At 33.0% G+C, this 17,731-nt stretch overlaps 1 protein-coding gene across 5 annotated transcripts; it reads left to right on the top strand.

Moving 5' to 3' along the window:
• The first annotated feature begins 255 nt into the window (after positions 1-255).
• LOC129952790 (ribonucleoprotein RB97D-like) lies at positions 256-16,506 on the top strand. 5 transcript variants are annotated; one of them, XM_056065624.1, is made up of 6 exons: positions 256-474; positions 650-885; positions 983-1,227; positions 7,333-7,854; positions 8,366-8,488; positions 16,300-16,506. In XM_056065624.1, the coding sequence occupies exons 1-5, from the start codon at positions 427-429 to the stop codon at positions 8,470-8,472; spliced, it is 1,158 nt and encodes a 385-aa protein (XP_055921599.1). In that variant the 5' UTR covers positions 256-426; the 3' UTR covers positions 8,473-8,488; positions 16,300-16,506. The 5 variants fall into 5 exon arrangements, with proteins under 5 accessions (XP_055921599.1, XP_055921591.1, XP_055921626.1 ...); XM_056065616.1 differs by lacking the exon at positions 16,300-16,506 and adding an exon at positions 12,569-13,273; XM_056065651.1 differs by lacking the exon at positions 8,366-8,488 and having other exon boundaries at positions 7,333-7,755.
• The last annotated feature ends 1,225 nt before the right edge of the window (positions 16,507-17,731 follow it).

Below are 17,731 nucleotides of genomic sequence, written 5' to 3'. Positions count from 1 at the left end.
TTCATAAGCCTTCCTTAAATATATATAAGTCGTCACTAAATTTGATTATTGGTAAGGCCCTAAGAAATCACGACTTTAGTAATTCTCTATGAATACGGCCCAATCTCCTTACAACTCAAAATTTCCCACAAAAGGTTATTTTTCCCAACACTCTCCTAACACTAATTAAGTTATTTCCAGCAAACAATGGATTTCCCAAATGAATGAACACAAAAATGAATTTATGAATAATTTTATCGATTCGATTTCGATTCAGTTCACTGTTCAGTTCGGTTCGGTCTTCCTCTTCGGCATCGGTTCGTCAACTTTTACTTGCTACTTGCTATTTCTTGTGAAAAGTGAATTGTGTAGACTAGGGTTGCAGCAGCAGGTGAAATTATTAAATTTTATTAAAAGAAAACAAATTTTGTTTAAAACTAAAGAATTATGCATAAAGATAGTTACATGAATCGATCAGTAAATAACGGAAACATGGTAAGTGTTTTGTTTTTTTTTTTGTTTTATTTATTTTCAAAAACCTATTTTTAACTTCACGTAAAGTTCATCATTTTTGATGGCCATTTGATTGAGCTGCTTGGGGAAAAAGCACACATTGCAAAATGGCGTCCAACAAATTCCTTAATTTAATTTATTTTTTCACATAAATTAGGAGGAATCTGGACCCGATATGGAGCATTTAAGAAAACTTTTCATTGGAGGATTATCCCCAATGACCACAGAAGACTCACTTAAGTCGTTCTATCAACAGTGGGGTGATGTTACGGATGTTGTAGTTATGAGAGATCCAGTGACTAAACGTTCCCGGGGATTTGGTTTTATTTCATTTGCCAAATCTGCAATGGTCGATCAAGCGCAAGCCGCGCGTCCCCACATAATTGACGGAAAGTAAGAATGGCCACAAAGAAAAAGAAAAGAAGACTTGACTTTCTTTTTTTTTTTAATTTTATTAAATTAAATTAAATTTAATAAATTAATTTATTAGGACCGTCGATGCTAAAAGAGCCCTACCCCGCCCTGAATTAGACAAACCCGAAGCGAGTGCTACAGTTAAGAAGATATTTGTTGGTGGATTAAAAGAAGTCCATGATGAGCCTTGTTTGGAAGAGTATTTCCAACAATTTGGAAATGTAGTTGGAGTTAAGATTCTCACAGATAAAACAACCGGCCGCAAACGTGGTTTTGCGTTCGTGGAGTTTGACGATTATGATTCCGTGGACAAAGCAGTTTGTAAGTTAAATATCCTACTTAAATTTATTTTATTTTTATAATTCTGTGTATACGTACAAAAATTGTTGGCAAGTCTTTTTTTTTTAATGTTTGAGTTTAAGTCTTGAGGAAGGTTTAATTTTTAATGAAAAAATGAATACATAGATATGCACTTTTTTTTTCTCGATTGAAGTTAGCTTCATTTTGAATAATTTTGTTTATGGAATCCACTCCATTTTACACCCACTGGTGGGGTGGTTGAAGAGATAATAGAGTTTGTTTTCTTCTTAATGATTCTGGAAAAGATAGTAGGTACAGTTTTCATTTAGAGAACAAAATTTCTTTCTGCTTAAAAAGACAAAAATGGCAAAGGTTCATTTACTATTACAAAATTCATTGACTGTTTTTGTTTTCTTTTATGGAGAGGGAATACAAACAAAATGGAGAAAATTAGTTTTGAAATTATGTGTTCCATTATTATTATGATGTTTCTCTTAATTTAAAATCTGATAGATTATTTTCTAAAGTGTTTATCAGAGCAAAATAAGTTTGAATATTTAAATTAAAATCCTTGAAAATAGAACAAATTTATCTCATTTCTTATAAAATGACAAATGAAAAATAGAAAAACTCAAAAAATCAAAACATCTGAATAAGAAGAAATAGAAGAATAGAGAACCCATAGAATGTGCTTCAAGTAAGCTATAATTAAGTAAAGAAACGCAACCTGCATACTTAGAAATACAATTTCTTTTTTTGGAATTTTATTCTCAGAGCTTGGGTATACGAGGTGTGTTGAAAAAGTACCCGCAATTTTAGTTTTTTTTTTTTCAAAAAATACTTATTTATTCGTTTACATCAATGTGGTCCCCTTCAAAGTAGTCCCCCCATATATAATACACTTATGCCAGGGTTTTTTCCAATCTTCGAAGCACCCTTGATATTCACTTTTTGATATGTCCTTGATCATTCTCAGCGAATCGGCCTTTATTTCTTCGATCGAGGAAAAACGCCGTCATTTCATGGGTCTCTTTAACTTTGGAAATAGGAAAAATTTACACGGAGGCATATCTAGTGAATATAGAGGTTGGGACATGACTGCGGTATGGTTTTTGGCCAAAAATTAGGAACAAGCAACGACGAGTGAGCAGGTGCGTTATCGTGGGGCAAAAGCTATTAATTGTTTTTACATAAATCTGAACGTTTTTTTCGGTTTGCTTCACGCAGACGTCGCATAACTTCAAGGTAATACTCCTTATTAACCTTATGACCTGGTGGTAAGATCCCTCGATGCACTATGGCATTATAATCGAAGAAAGCAGTTAGCAAACTTTCACATTTGATCGAATTTGACGTGGTTTTTTCGTTGGGGATGCTTCCAGGTGGACGATTGTGCTTTGGTTTCGATATCATAACCGTACACCCATGTTTCATAACCAGTTTGCACCTTTCAAGCAAACTTGGATCGTTTAACAGCTCCTGAGCGCTGTTCATACGATTGTTTATTTGTTCAAAGATTGTCTAAACAAGCAAAAATAGCCGAGCTCATAAAAACTCGTCGACTTTAGCAACTACCACAGATAAAGTAAACAGTGAATGAAGCTGAAAATTGCATAATACTTTAGGGACATTATACCAACACAATAAAAACAAAATTTTGACCTTCAGACTCTCCAGACCCGCGAAATTTAAAAACTCCGGGTACACCTCGTACTCTTAAGTTGAAACCCAGAACACATTAAAGCCTAGTACATACTTCCTCGTGAAGTGAACGTTCGCCAGTGGAGAAAGTGAACTTTTGATATTGCTCACTGGTACACACTTGTAAGTACACGTTGTGAACATCGTCAACTTCATCAGTTGAATCTTCAAATAGGTACTCTATTTCATATGACACCATTTTAACTTTTTTTTTAGAACAACGCGCAAGCAGCCACAAACTTTAAAATGCGGAAACCAAATGTCAAAGCTTCACCAACAGTTCCCGTACATTTTGCACGTGAATTGCCCGTGAACGAAAACTCTCCACTTTGTTCTCCACTCAGCTTCACGAGCAAGTTCACGGGTGAACCAAAAACTGAAATTTGTATGGGTTCACAAGATGGTTCACAAGTATGTACTAGGCTTAAAGATGAAAACAAAATAAGAAATAAGAAAAGAAATAATTGTATTTGTTTATTTCACATGAAATAAAATGTGCTCGACTCTAAAAACTACGCTGACTTTAAAAATAAAATATTATAATTAGGCAGATAGCTTTCAAAACAATTTTAAGGTTGAAATAGTGCATCATTTCCTTTGCCAAACTTTTGCTTTTGATAAAGAAAATAAATAAGTAAGGGTTTGATTTCAGAAGTATTCGCTTTAAAGTTCGCCACTATTTAACATTTAATCGAAACCAATTCAAATAATATTAAAGCTTATTATTACTTTGTACTTATTTCACTTACCTGGTTTTAAAGTTGATGCAACATAAACTATTATTTCCATCCATTTTTTAAATTTTCGATTTGCCCATTAGACGCTCTCCGAGACGCGTGGGTTGATGGTTAATTTTATTTCGATCCATTTTTTTTTTAAATTTTCGATTTGAACATAAGATGCTATCCGAGACGCGTGGGTTGATGGTTAATAAACAAAAATAAGGGTAGATTTAAGTTTGGTGGTGAAATAAGGAAGAGTGCGCATTCGTGTATTTTTTTTGTAATGCAACTTGATTTTATGTTGAAGCAAGTTATGCTGCTTAAAACATAAATTCATAGATTTATTTCCATGCATTTTGAATATAAGCAGTAAACAGCTTTAAAGACCTTGCTAAGGGTTGAATGCCCCACATAGGGGTAGGAACTTAAGCATCTAAATATGAGGGATCAATAATTATAAATAGAAATGGACGCGGAACTCCCATAGCTAATCTGTTTTATTTTTAATAGGCATTAGAATAAAAATGTTTGGGTTATTCCAAAAAGTTGCTAGCTATATATTGCTTTAAGTGGCTTGAGTGGCCAACGTTTTGTTGATAATATGTAAACAGTTTGAAAACAAATTAGTGACGAAATATCGTCATGGAAACGGACATAAAATTTAAAATTTCTAAACCATATATTTATAGCATTTCTATTTATACTTCTTCGGTGCTTTATGATTTAGCTGAAATCATGCACCCTTTTAGGACGTAAAGACATTGCCTCAAGCTTCAGATTTGGTAATGTCAAAAATCATTAAAAAAAAAAAAAACCGGTGCAATACACTCAATACATGTTTCTTAATTTCATTTTTATTTATATTAAAGTCAATAGTTAATTCAAATTCATTGAAATTTATACAAGCATTTGTGATTGCATTATGTCTAGCGTAATTTGTACTATGGTAAAGGAACATGTAAAAAATCGCAATCTCTTGGGCGCAAGCTACGAGTTGGAGCGTAAATTTTAAACATTGATAACTACAGTGGACAATCAATATTAGAACTCAGGACATCATAAGCAAAAAGAACAGAATACAATTTTCTTCTTAAAACTAGAGGTTTTAAGTCTATAAGAGTACATCTAGTCTCATAACATGGAACATCTGAATTTTTGTAAATTGTACGCAAAGCAAACTTTGTACATTTTTTTTTAACCTTTTCAATACGATAAATGCTCGATTGAGTGTAGGGATTCCATATAACGCAACAATATTCTAACAGCTGTCTAGCAAGAGATGAGTATAGTGTTTTTTAGTGTATAAGGATCTTTAAAAAGTTATTATGAAGTCCAACATTGAATGATCTGTATGAAGTGAAAAACTCATTTTAGAGTCAAAAATCACTCCTAGGTCTTTCTGACTATCAAGTCTCTGCAGAGAATCAAAACCGAGTTTGTATTCAAAACACAAGGGATTTAAGATCATTGAATAGGTAACAACACTCCATTTACCGTTGGTAAAATAAAGCCCATTTATTTTGCAACAAAAATGGCCTTCTCGACGTTCTCCGCATCTTCAAGACATCTTATGATGCTGAAGAGTTGGAGATCATCAGCATACAAAAGACATTTTGTGTGTAGAAGATATTGCGGTAGGTCGTTTATAAAAACAATGAAAAGGAGCGGCCCAAGATAGCTACCTTGTGGAACGCCGGAAAAGGTCATTATTTCTTTACAAAATACATTACCAATTTTAACATATTGTTTTCGCCAAACTAACTAACTTTGAATCCATTTAAGAACTTAGCACAGAAAAATCGGTATAGATAGTTTCAACTTGTAATCGTTTTTCCATACAGTAAAGGATTTGCCACTCATAAATCCATGTTGGAAATCTAAAATATAATTCCTAACTAAAGAATATAATTTGTTTTTTACTATTGCTTCAAATACTTTAGGGACTAAGTGTAGCTTAGCAATAGGTCTATAGTTTTCGACAGAGCTTTAGATCCTGCTTTATGGAGTGGAGTGACTATAGAAGACGTGTCTTAAAGTATTCCTTGACTTAAAGATAGGTTAAAAATGTATCAAAGTGGACCAGCAAGGTGGTATCTACACTCCTTTAAGAGAATTGGTGGGAAATTATCAGGTGCTACTGAGTAATTATTATCAAGCGAGGATAAAAACGCTAGCACATCATCAACAGATAAATTTAGAGCATCCATGTCATTGAAAAAATGATAATGCGCCATTCCATCGTAATTTTAATTTAAATTTATTAAGTTTGATTGAAAAAATGGTGCAAAATTATCGCAAATTGTATCTATATCCTCAGATGAGACCCCTTTGTACAAAACGTTTAATGGAATCCCAATCGATTTTTAAAAAAGACCAAAAACATTTTGAATTACTTTTAATTTTCGATTCAACAATAGCATCATGTTCAGCAACAAAATCTTCAGCATTTGAAATGAGAGCATCATTTTTAAATGAATCGATCTCTTTTGAGACATTATCATGAGTCTTTGTCGTGGTAGTAGGAGTACAAGATGACTTTGATTGAGGGGTCGAATATTAAGCACTAGAAACTTTTTTAGCATCCGAAATAGAAAGCCGTTTGTTATTAACACTAACTTTAAGGATTCTCTGAGCACGAGTAGTACCGCGAATTTGGCGACTTGTGTTCAATTTAGGTGTATTAGTACTTGATGACTTTGCAGTTCCACTCAGAAATGTTAAATTTAATGGAGCGTTTTCAATCAAATACTCAGAGATTTTTCTCAATTTATTAAAACAAATTTGTAGTGAGACATTTATACACTTATGACATTTAAAGAATACATTTTTATTAGATTTTATAGTTTTTAAATCTTTTTTGTTGATGTTACAACAGTCACAATGGGAGTTTATGCGTGTCAGAAATAATTTTTAAGCGTTTACAGCATTTAGAATTTATTTTTATAGAATTGAAGTGAAATAGCTTATAAAACACATCCGTTTAGTATGAAACTATTCGTACAGCCCTATTCTGTTATTCACCCATTCGATTCCCTTTCACAATGCCTTTTCATTCTGCTATCCATCGGGTGAACTACATTATCCTAAACCAATTTGACATTCAAATAAACAGCTGTTCATGTAAAAATCTTGGGAATGTTGGATAAATTGTTTTGATTCATACAAAAATTAAGTTTAATCAATCCATCCAAACAGAATAATTAGGGTAATTTTTGGAAATGGGCAGCATTTGTTAAAAAGTGTCTTCCTTCCCCTAAAAATGTTAATATTCTTTTATTTATAAAACAAATATTCTAAATTTAGCAATAATTTAGTTTTCACTTACATCAGACCTCAAATGAAAAATCCGCTGCATTTTATATGCGGATCTGAATTGTATAGAATGAATAGAATAGAAGAATACTGCGCGGTATTACCGACGTTACCGACATACACAGATTCACTTCGAATGAATAGCAGAATAATGATTAGTGAAGATTCAAGTAAAATTCCCCCAGATGAATAGCAGAATAGGACTGTTAGTCGATTTAATGTTAAGCTTTTGAGTAAGATATTTTTAAATAGAAGGAGAAGGAACTTGCAACAATTTTAAATGCACAAAATTATGATAATAATTTTCTTTAATTATAATAATTTTATATAATTATAATTATATAAATTATAAACAAACAATTTATTTGTGTTTTCTTCTTTTTATTTTTAGTAAAAAAGAACCACACAATTAAATATGTATTTGTGGACGTTAAGAAATCCGTCTACAAACAAGAAGTTATGCGAAAACATCAACAATTACAACAAGGAGCCGGTAACATGGCACCGCAAAATAATGGACAATATGCAATGCCAAACAATATGGCACCTGCGCCGCAAGGCTATGCAAATAATGGCTGGGGAATGAACAATTATGCAAATGCATACGCTCAACCACCACCAGCAGGTGCTGTTCCACCCCAAGCTTATAGTTATCCACCACAAAACACAGCCAATGGTTGGAATGCCGCCCCATCAGCTTACCAAGGAGGATGGAATCAGGCGCCCGCATATGGTCCACCTGCTGCAGTTCCACCTCAAGGTCCACCAGCTGGTGCAGCACCACCCACTAGTTGGGCTGGTGGTAATTTTGGCAGTGAGTATCAACAAGCTTATAATGGTGGTCCAACAAAGGCCGGTAATTTAGGTGGAAATCGTATGAATCCGTATGGTGTAGCGGCAGGAAATAATTATGGTAAGAAATCTTAACAAGATTTGTTGACTACTTCTCTATAATTGGGGGATCATTTTTTGTTAATTTTGTTGACACTTTTTTCTCTGTGGGTATGAGATAGGTTTCCAGCTTCTTTTGTTTTTCTACTGACATAATTCAATTGTTGCAACAAAAATTTCATCATAACTTGACTCTTATTATATACCTAAGCAATCCATTTTGTCATTCATCGCTTATATAAACAAAATAATATAATATGAGATGAGAGAATGGATATTTCTCTTATTATTGTTGTTGTTGTTATTCAGCTTTTAGATTTGTTTTTTATCTCCTTTTTGTTGTGTTCGTCTATGACCTAATGTGTGTCCCTACTATACTACTGCCTACTAACAAAACAAACATTTTATGTGTTTTTAAAACATTTATACATAGGAATTTGTTGTTTTATTTTTGTTTGTTTGTTTGTTGTTTTTTGTATAAGGACGACACACAACTAAGAGAAGCTGCTATCAAAGTATAATAATATTTTCAGGTCAAAGCTACTATAATTCATATAGTACGCAGCAGCCTACAGATAATTACGCACCAGCTAAAAGTGGTGGCGTTTCCTCAGGACATGCTTCAAATCGGCAATATTAAAAATATATATTTGCAGGTATGTTTGCAATTTGTTGTCCTACTAATGATATTTTTGTTGCGCAATATGGTCAAGATAAATTTTTGTATACATATTTTTCTATTAAGTATACTTATGATGTATGTACGAGTATATTTATTATATTTGTTTGCATATACCTAATGCTGCTATCAAAACATAATGAGAAAGTAGAAAATGGCTCGAATTTAATTATTATTATTATTTTTTTTTGTAATATCTTATTGTGCTTTTTTATTAAATATTTTATAACGAGATAGATTTAAAAACACAAACAAAATGTAACCCCAGGGTATTTTTTTTTTGTATGGTCATTCATTTTAACTTTGAATATTAGAATATGCTATTAAAACACAAGTTTTTCAAGAACATTGGTTTCAAAAACAAAGTTCTAAGTGTACTTCTTTTTATAATTGACTCCTGACAGTTTTCAATTTGGTGAGTTTTGCCGTTCGGGCAGAATTTTCTTATGCCGACAATATTCATTCTAGGTCAACTAGTATCTTGTATGCCTTGCACTCACCAAATGCATAATCTGTCGGAAAAAAATATATAAAACCAAACAATTGGGACTTTTATCAATGTTAATGGAAAGTTCCAAGTTTTGACTATTTTAACACAAACATTAATTTAGTAATCAATTAAAAACAACAACAAACAAAATATTGCGGATGATAAAAAGATATAATTCCCTTGATATGATCCGAATTAAATTTGTACAACGTTATAAATATATACGTGGTGTTCAAAAACTAAAGTGAATTTTAAATATCCTCTAGCTTTTATCTTCTTAATAATGAAAAAACGTCGTCGTCCTATGATTGTTTTTTTTTTTTTTTTTTTGTTCGCAGAATGTTAAATCTTTTGTATCACCCTTAAGACCTTGAATAACCCAATAACTGGATGTCAATCTCAACAACTGTATTGATTTGACAATAATTCTCAATCGTCCTTCAATATTTCTGTGTTTTTAAATGTTTCTTATGTGTGGAGCAGTTACTTCTGTGAAAACTTCTCTGAACCACTTCTAAACACTTAAGTTATATTAAGTACGTACTCTGCCCTAAGTTACTTTCGTGATTTGTTTATTAATTGTATTTGTATACAGGGTTATTCTTTTTTGCGGTTTCAAAAGTAAACGTAAATAAAACACATAAAATGTTTTTCTTCATGATATTTCCTTTTTTATTATAAAGACTAAACGTTGGTTCATCAAGAATCGAATATTTTGAATTAAGTTTCGACCAATTTTTGACAAGTATTGATCCGGTGTGTCAGGCATTACTTGACGAATGTTGGTTTTTAAGTGCTCAAGAGTTAAAGGGGTATCTGTATAAATACCGTCTTTCGAATAGCCCCATAAAAGTCCAACGAAAAACTACCCGGCCAGGAAATGTCTCTTTCAATAAATCCATATTCGCTCGAATTGTAAAAACTACATATTCCCCAAGTCGTATTCTATAACAGGAAAAAAAAGTCTGTTATGACCATAACGCTCCGAATTTAAGGTGACAGTGGTTCCATCGGCGTATCTACGGCGGCGTTGTGATCGGTCAGCTGGCTTCAGTTGAGCTGGAATTTTATATAGATGTAGGTGTAGATCGAAATGCCAATTGCTATGCGTAGTTGGACGATAATCTCTTAAAGCACGATATGTGGCTGTATGTTAGGTTAGGTTAAAGTGGCTGCGGATTCAGAATCCACGCACTTAGGCCAAAAGAAAAGGCCCATTGTGACACCACATGAATCTACTTCTTGCTAGTGGAATCATCTTGAGCTTTTTGTAAAGCGATGAAGATATTTAATATCCTTTTTAGCTAGTTCACTGGGATTATCAAAAGAGTAGTCTCCCAGATGAAGTTTGCATCTGCGTCTTAGTGAAAGGGAAGGGCAAGTGCAGAGAAGGTGAGAGATTGTTTCTTCTTCCTCGTCCATAAGACGTATGACGTGTCTGCCTATAAGACAGTGTCCCGTAAGGACACCTATTAGGGAGCTAATATGAAGTCTGCTTTAAGATAACAAGTCTTTAGAGCGCTTTAGGTCCAGTGAAGTGAAGTGTTATCGCAAAAGCTGTTTTTTTTTTTTAGCAGAAGTTTACATGTAGCAATCGGGATACCTAGCTTCACCCTTTCAGGTGAAATAGGTATGACGGTTCCATTTTTAGCGAGTGATTTTTAGCTCTTCAATGTCCTGTGATGTCTCTGTGGCCCGGCACCCAACAGAGGTGAATGTTAAATTGATGCGCCATTTCCATAAGAGACGATCGACAATCGAGGGCCGTTTGAGATTTTGTTGAGACACCGTCAAGAGATTTAATAGCAGCCTGACTGTAAGAAAGATGCGGATATCAGAAGTTGATATCACGTTTTCTCTTAGCCAGGAGAGAACCTCTTTGATCGTTAAAATTTCCGCTTGGAAGACGCTACAATGATTAGGGAGGCGGAATGAGATGATTAGATTAAGCTTTTCTGAGTACACACCACTACCAACTCCCTCATTTGTCTTGGATCCATGTATAAAAATGTAGGTACTTTGGTATAGAACCATAGAGGTTCAAAAAGATGGAATGCCCCACATTGTTGTTTTTCCATTGAGATGAGGCGTTGAGTCTAAGCTAGCTGTACTCGCTGCCACTTGTTTGCTGAATATGTCGAAGGGTGTCAAATGGAGGACAGTGTCTAACGCTGCTGAGGGTGTGGTTCCCAATGCCCCGCTTATGCAGAGACATGCAGTGCGTTAGATTCTGCCGAGTTTGTCGTAGTACATAAGTATTGGTCAGATGACCGATGTGTATACCCAGTAGGAGGTTATGCGAGGTTGAAAACCCCATTTTCTTCCTATGGCTTTCTTGCAAAGGAAAAGAGCTGCTGTAGCTTTTTTAACTCTTTCCTGAATATTAGGTTTCCAACTTAATTTTTTGTCCAATATCAGACCAAGATATTTGGCTTCATTGGTAAAAATTAGTGGTACAACTTTTATTGAAGGAGGTATGTTAACTGGGGTCTTGTATTTCCGTTTAAAATGGACGAGGTCTGTTTTTTGAGGATTTATACTAAGTCCGCAGTGATCAGCCCATCTTATGAGCATATTGAGTGCATTTTGGAGGAGGTCTCTCAGTGTATTAGGATGTTCTCCTGTGACGGTGCGATAGCAACATCATCGGCATATGCAACTACTCTGTAGCCTTCCCTCTCAAGGGATATTAGTAGTTCGTTAACCACTATGTTCCGCAGGAGAGGGAGGACAGAACACCACCTTGCGGAGTGCCTCTACTGACAGACCTTTTCGTACAAAAATTCCCTATCTTAGAGTTGATGATCCTGCTTTTTAGCATTAGATTAATCAACTCACAGAGTGAGTATTCAACGTTTAGGGTTGTCATAGCAGAAGTGATAGCGGATGTGTCAACGTTGTTGAAAGCGCCCTCAATATCTAGGAAGGCCACCATAGCATATTCCTTTTGCTCTAGGGAGTATTCGATAGTTCTTACCAGAGTGTGCCAGGCTGTAGCCGAATCACCACTTTTGTAGGTTTTAACGATTTGAATGCGTTATGCGATAGTAAAGCGATCCATTTTCGTAAATGTCAGACTCAACTAAAAAAAAATTGGTTTGACAGATGTCGATTTCCAGCACTGAAACCGCAAAATGATTAACCCGTTGTTTTTCCGACACTAGGAAATAGCCAAATTATCACAGCATTTCTTACCTATGTCTTCCAGAAAAAATAAAAAATTGCTTTATTGATGAAAAACATTTCGGCTAAATTGTGAACATTAGAAAATATTAAAGATTGATCGAATTGGAATTAAAATTCATTTTACTTTTTGGACAAGCTTCGTATATTTTAAAAAGATCGGGAAATATATCAAGATTTCATTCGGATCGTATCAGCTATTAGTGATATTGCTTTCATTGTAAACCTTCTACCAACTTAAAAACGAACTTCAAATTCAGACGAAGGGGGGTGGGTTTGGGTATTATTAGTTGATTTATATATTTAATAATTATATTATATTTTATATTATCTTATATATATAATATATATTTCTCTATAAATATCTTATCTTTTTTACTTTAGGCATGTAAGATGTATACCTAATTATATGAAAAAAAAAACTTTAAAAAAAATACCAGAACAAAAGTGACGTCATGTGTTTATCTCTATCCCTTCAGAAATAAGGTCGCAGATTAAATTTAAGGATCTCTTAAGAATTATAACTATATATATAAAAAAAAACAAAAAACACTACTTTTTTAAAAAAATACTGAAAAAAATATAAAATTTGAATTCAAACAACAATTATAACAGAAAATATATTCCACACAAGACACATATCCATGCGTAGAAAATATATTTGAGGAGAAGACTTTCATTAACAAAAACAAATATGATTGAATATGATACAATAGCAGTGAAATCGGAACTAAAAGTAAAGGAGCCATTCGATAAGAAAAACAAAAAAAAAAAAAAAACATTTTATTTGAATTATTAAAAACCTTGAGGTGTTGTTTGTAGGGAGAAAAAATGTGTTATTTTTCATTATCTTTTTTTTACGAATATTTTGTATACCCAATAACTTTCCATTAATATTAAAAAAAAAACACACACATTAAAATTACATACAAAACAAAAGAAAGAAAAACAAAAAACATGACGGATAAATTGATGTCTGGAATTATATATGTAAAATTATTTATATAATAAATATTTAAAATTGAAATAATAAATATATAAGTTTATTGCGGTTCGCATTATATAAATACTAAATTCAAAATCCTAGAACAGGAGCATTCTTATTTATTTTATTACTACATTATGCAGCAGCTTTATAATATATATTATATAAATATTATAAATTTATATAAATATTTATATTATGGTGGTATCATAGGTATGTATATTTATAATATTGATATATCTTTATTTTTTAATAATTATTCCTAAAATCTTATATATCGTCGGCCTCATAAGCAAACCTCGCAAACACACAAATTCCAAAATCTCACAAAGAATATGTGTATTGATTTAAAACTCTTAGAAATTATATAAAGAAATATAATCAGCTTTATTGTGAGTTTCGACCGGAAAATCGTTCGCCCGAAATATTTGTGTTCGCCCGGATTTTTAAGAGTTATTGCGAGTGTCGCTCGAATAAAATTTCACTTCGAATCAGGACGGACAGTTCGAATAATTAACGTGTTCAAAGAGCTGAGCTCGCAATAAATTTCCCAATCTCTGATAAAAACAGAGAATTATATCTGAACCAACTTTCCCTGTTGAATATAAAAAATAAAATAAATGTATGTAGTGCTGCAATTTCCTGTTAAAATTGAGGAAACTCATAGTGAAAACACGTTTTTAAATCCATTTCCAACTTATTCTGTAAAAATGCAAAATTTCCTTCTCAGTTTCTTAAACATGTGAGAATATTCGTGTTTAGAAAATGAACAAACCTAGTAAAGTGTATTTTTGTTTTGACACCAGCAAGAATTTAATTAGGCCTATCATGAATTCCATCGTAATCGGAAATTTTTACGAATCCAGAAAAACTGTATCATGAAATCCGTTCGTAATGCAAAATTGTATGAGATTTTCCACTACGAACGGATTTCATGATACAGTTTTTCGGGATTCGTAAAAATCTCCGATTACGATGGAATTCATGATAGGGGTGAATAAAGTGACACAAAAAAATTGTTTTGTGATAAGAGCAAAGGATTAAATATAGATCCAAAAAATAAACAAAATTATTATTATTAGCTTTCAACTCCTCCAGCTGAATCATCTTACGATTTTTGTTTATCAATTCTTCAATTTCTATCCTTCTGAAATGTTCCATTTCGTAATGGTGTCGCATCTCCTCTTTTACATGATTTTTTTTGTCGTCACTACTTTCCATGTTCTTGTTATGATCTTTCATAATAGATATGGCTTCACCTAATGAGTTTGAAGCTCCTCCATGACAACTTCTAGGGTAATCATTTTCCCAATCTTTTGTTTCCTGGCATTTCTGCTGGTCGAAGCAGTAGTGGTTGCTTGGTCGCTGCTATTTTCAGGTGCAACTTCACCTGCAGGCTTCAGCGCCTGGTTGGTTTTGATCTTCATAAACTTCAATTGTGTCAAACAAATCCTGAATTCGTCATTCCAAACCTGATTAAAAAATAAAACATTTCTTTTTTTGAGTTAGCACACAAAATAAAAGTGAGTCTTTAACTTTTTCCATTCGAACTCAATTTTGATTGAAGGCCCTGCGCTGTTGAGTTCCAAAGTGATCCGCTTACAAAATGCATTGATTTTGTCCTTGCTTTCTTTTACAAAGCCGCTATTTCAGGGTTTTCCTGCATTTTATTGAGCAGCATTTCACATTTTTTTGAATTGATTGATTTGCTCCTAACATAAATATAAATAAATAAAAGTTGTTGTATTATTTTGTTTTTTTTTTTTAACACTAATTTGTTTCACCCGAAACTCACAATAGGCGAATAAAAAAAGGGATTTTTTTCGGGTGAAATCTTGTTCACGTAAAATTCACAATTGGGCTGAACAACGGTAAAGAAAATTTTACAGAAAATGGATTTCAAACAACATTTTTAATGTGAAGTTACGAGGTGTGATTATGAGGGCGACTATGAGTATGATTAGCTTGAGCCTTGGACCGAATTTGTAGACGTTTAAGTAAGGAGTAGCAAGAAGATCGTTCAAGGAAGTTTGAAAATGTATTAAAGTGAGATAAGCTGCTTAACTGATCATATACAACAACATTCGAAATTAACTCTTCACAACTGAGTGCGTAAAGTCAACCCTGTAAATTAATACACACTAACATGGAAATCGAGGTCCGTCCGGTCTACAATGTGACGAAAAAACGACGTGGAAGGGAACTGCTCTACATAATAGTTTACATTACACACTTCCTGATATAGGTATCGGGCCGGTTTTAGTTTATTGTTGTGGGAAGAGGGAGTTATATTACTCCAATTATAATAAAAGCGTATTTTAAATTCTGAACGGATATAATGCTGGTATCCCCTTGAATTGCACAATTATTAAATCATTGAATAGTTTATCTAATAGAACAGACTATTTCTTTCGTGGTGTCAACAGCCATTGTGTGTTGTGTTATGTCTCTCTTTCATCATTGTTTAATTTTGCTTTGGATTTCCAAGACTTGGTTTGAAAGAAATGTAAATAATAATAATTGTTTTTCATCAACCGGATGACTGCTTGTTATGCTTATATGTTTTGTATACAACATCCTCTTTAAATATCACACTCTAAACAGTTCTTATGCTTTATTGTCGTCAATTATATCAATTTATTTACCTTTTTTTTTTGATAGTATAAACTAATAGAAACTTTAAGAAATGCTCCTAATTTGACTACTTCATCCAATATTTAAGGAACAATATTTTAAGCATACTAACTATAAGGGCGCACAACATTTAAATATTGATAAACTTAACTTCGTGTGTATAAAGATAAGAGGCTCTGTAAAAACTCCCGTTTAACTACACTATTAGTTATTGATTTCCAGCTAAATTATCATTTTAAAAAGGACTTAATTTATCAATCAAAAAGAGCCTATACATATAAAACAAAAAACGTTAAATAGTCCTCAAAAAAAAAATATTAATAAGTGCAATTGTTTCAAAAATTGAGATCTCAGTATTATATACTATATGAGAAACACTAAAGGAGCACTATTAACATAATTTAGATAGGTATTGCAAAAAAAACCTTAGAATTAATGGAGTTTTGATCCAGATTCTTAAACAAAAATATTTTCCCTTTCTTTCTTTTTCTTCAAGCGAGCTACAATTATTAAACCATTACCCTCCTGGTAAAAGGAAGACATTACTAAAAGCAGGTAAGTCTTTTTATTCACGGTTTCAGCTCTTCTTCGGCGCTATGACGAGGGAGAGCATTCCTTGGTGTCACTGTGATATCGCCGATAAAAGTTTGTCAAAAAAAAAGATGACTTCTAAGGCAAATTGTTGAAAAAAAAAATAATATAATGTGTAAAATAAAACAAAAACAAAAAATATAGAAAACAAATTTATTTGTATATAGAAAAAAGATTGTTTTTATTTTATTTGTTCTTTTTTTAGATTATAGGTTTTTCTACATGGTTTGCAATGAAAAATGTAATTTAGAAAATGTGGCGTAACCAACGAAAACGATCCCGGCGAAATGAATTTTCACTGTTTGTTGTAATCTCGAGTAATTCAATGTTGTCTAGAAACAATACTTATCAAATTCTATATAATAGCTTTGAAGATGTTCACATTCAAACAAACTCCTAGTAACTATAATGTCAACATTTCTATTATTGAGTTAATTTACTGACCAATTTGTGTAATAGTTGTGATTAGTGGAAGTATAGTTTTCCGTCGGCTTTTTTATTCTTTTTTTGGACGCTGTAATTTTCGCAATGAAACAATTAAGTTACATGAACTTTAACAACGTTTCGGCACGGGTTTCTGCCTTCTTCAGGGGAGCTTAATTAACACAATAAAATATACAAATGATCTTAGTTTAATCAATGGGATACAAATACAATAGTTTGCTCACCCAAGAAAAATAGGAAAACAATTTAATACGAGGGTTGCTACTTATATTTCTGGCCTAATAATGAAAAAAAAAAAAACAAAGAATAACAATTAAAATTGGTTTAATTGTTTTTTAAAATATTCTCCATGAAGAGCAATACACTTTTGCAAGCGTTTGAAACCAATTTTCGTAGCACTTTTTCAACTCCGATTGGGGTACCTCCAAACATAGTTTTTGAATGCATCAACGGGGTCGACAAACGGTGTCCGCCCATTTGTTTTTAATGTGCGGGAATAAAAAGAAGTCATTGGGTGCCAAATGAGGACTGTATGGCGGATGACCCATTAATTAGATGTTTTGGCTGGTCAAAAATTCCCTTGTTTGAGCCGATGTGTGAGAGCTTGCATTGTCATGATGAAGAATGATTCGCCTCTTTTTCTGCTTTTTTCGAATTTCTCCGATGACTTCTGGGAAACAAACTGTCGTATACCATTCAGAATTGACCGACTTGCGTTGCTCTAAGGCTACTGTCGCTACGTGCCCGGTAATGCCGAAGAAACAGAAAAGGGCAATCATTTGCTTCGATGTACTTCTTCCGCGAACAACTTTTGTTGGATTTGGGTCATCTTGGAAGACCCATGCAGTCGATTAATGTTTTATTTCGGGGTTCATACGCATAGATCCATGATT

This window comes from Eupeodes corollae, chromosome 1, assembly GCF_945859685.1.
Source record: "Eupeodes corollae chromosome 1, idEupCoro1.1, whole genome shotgun sequence".
Classification (NCBI taxonomy): domain Eukaryota; kingdom Metazoa; phylum Arthropoda; class Insecta; order Diptera; family Syrphidae; genus Eupeodes; species Eupeodes corollae.
The sequence above is the reverse complement of the archived record's forward strand: the minus strand, read 5'-3'. Positions and strand labels throughout refer to the sequence as shown.

What these genes read in the sequence shown, in the direction of transcription:
- LOC129952790 (XM_056065624.1), top strand. Translation starts at nt 427, where the DNA reads ATGCATAAAGATAGTTACATGAATCGATCAGTAAATAACGGAAACATG. An exon ending in CCCCACATAATTGACGGAAA is followed by an intron (nt 886 to 982) that starts GTAAGAATGGCC and finishes TTAATTTATTAG; the next exon opens with GACCGTCGATGCTAAAAGAG. An exon ending in TTCCGTGGACAAAGCAGTTT is followed by an intron (nt 1,228 to 7,332) that starts GTAAGTTAAATA and finishes TTTTATTTTTAG; the next exon opens with TAAAAAAGAACCACACAATT.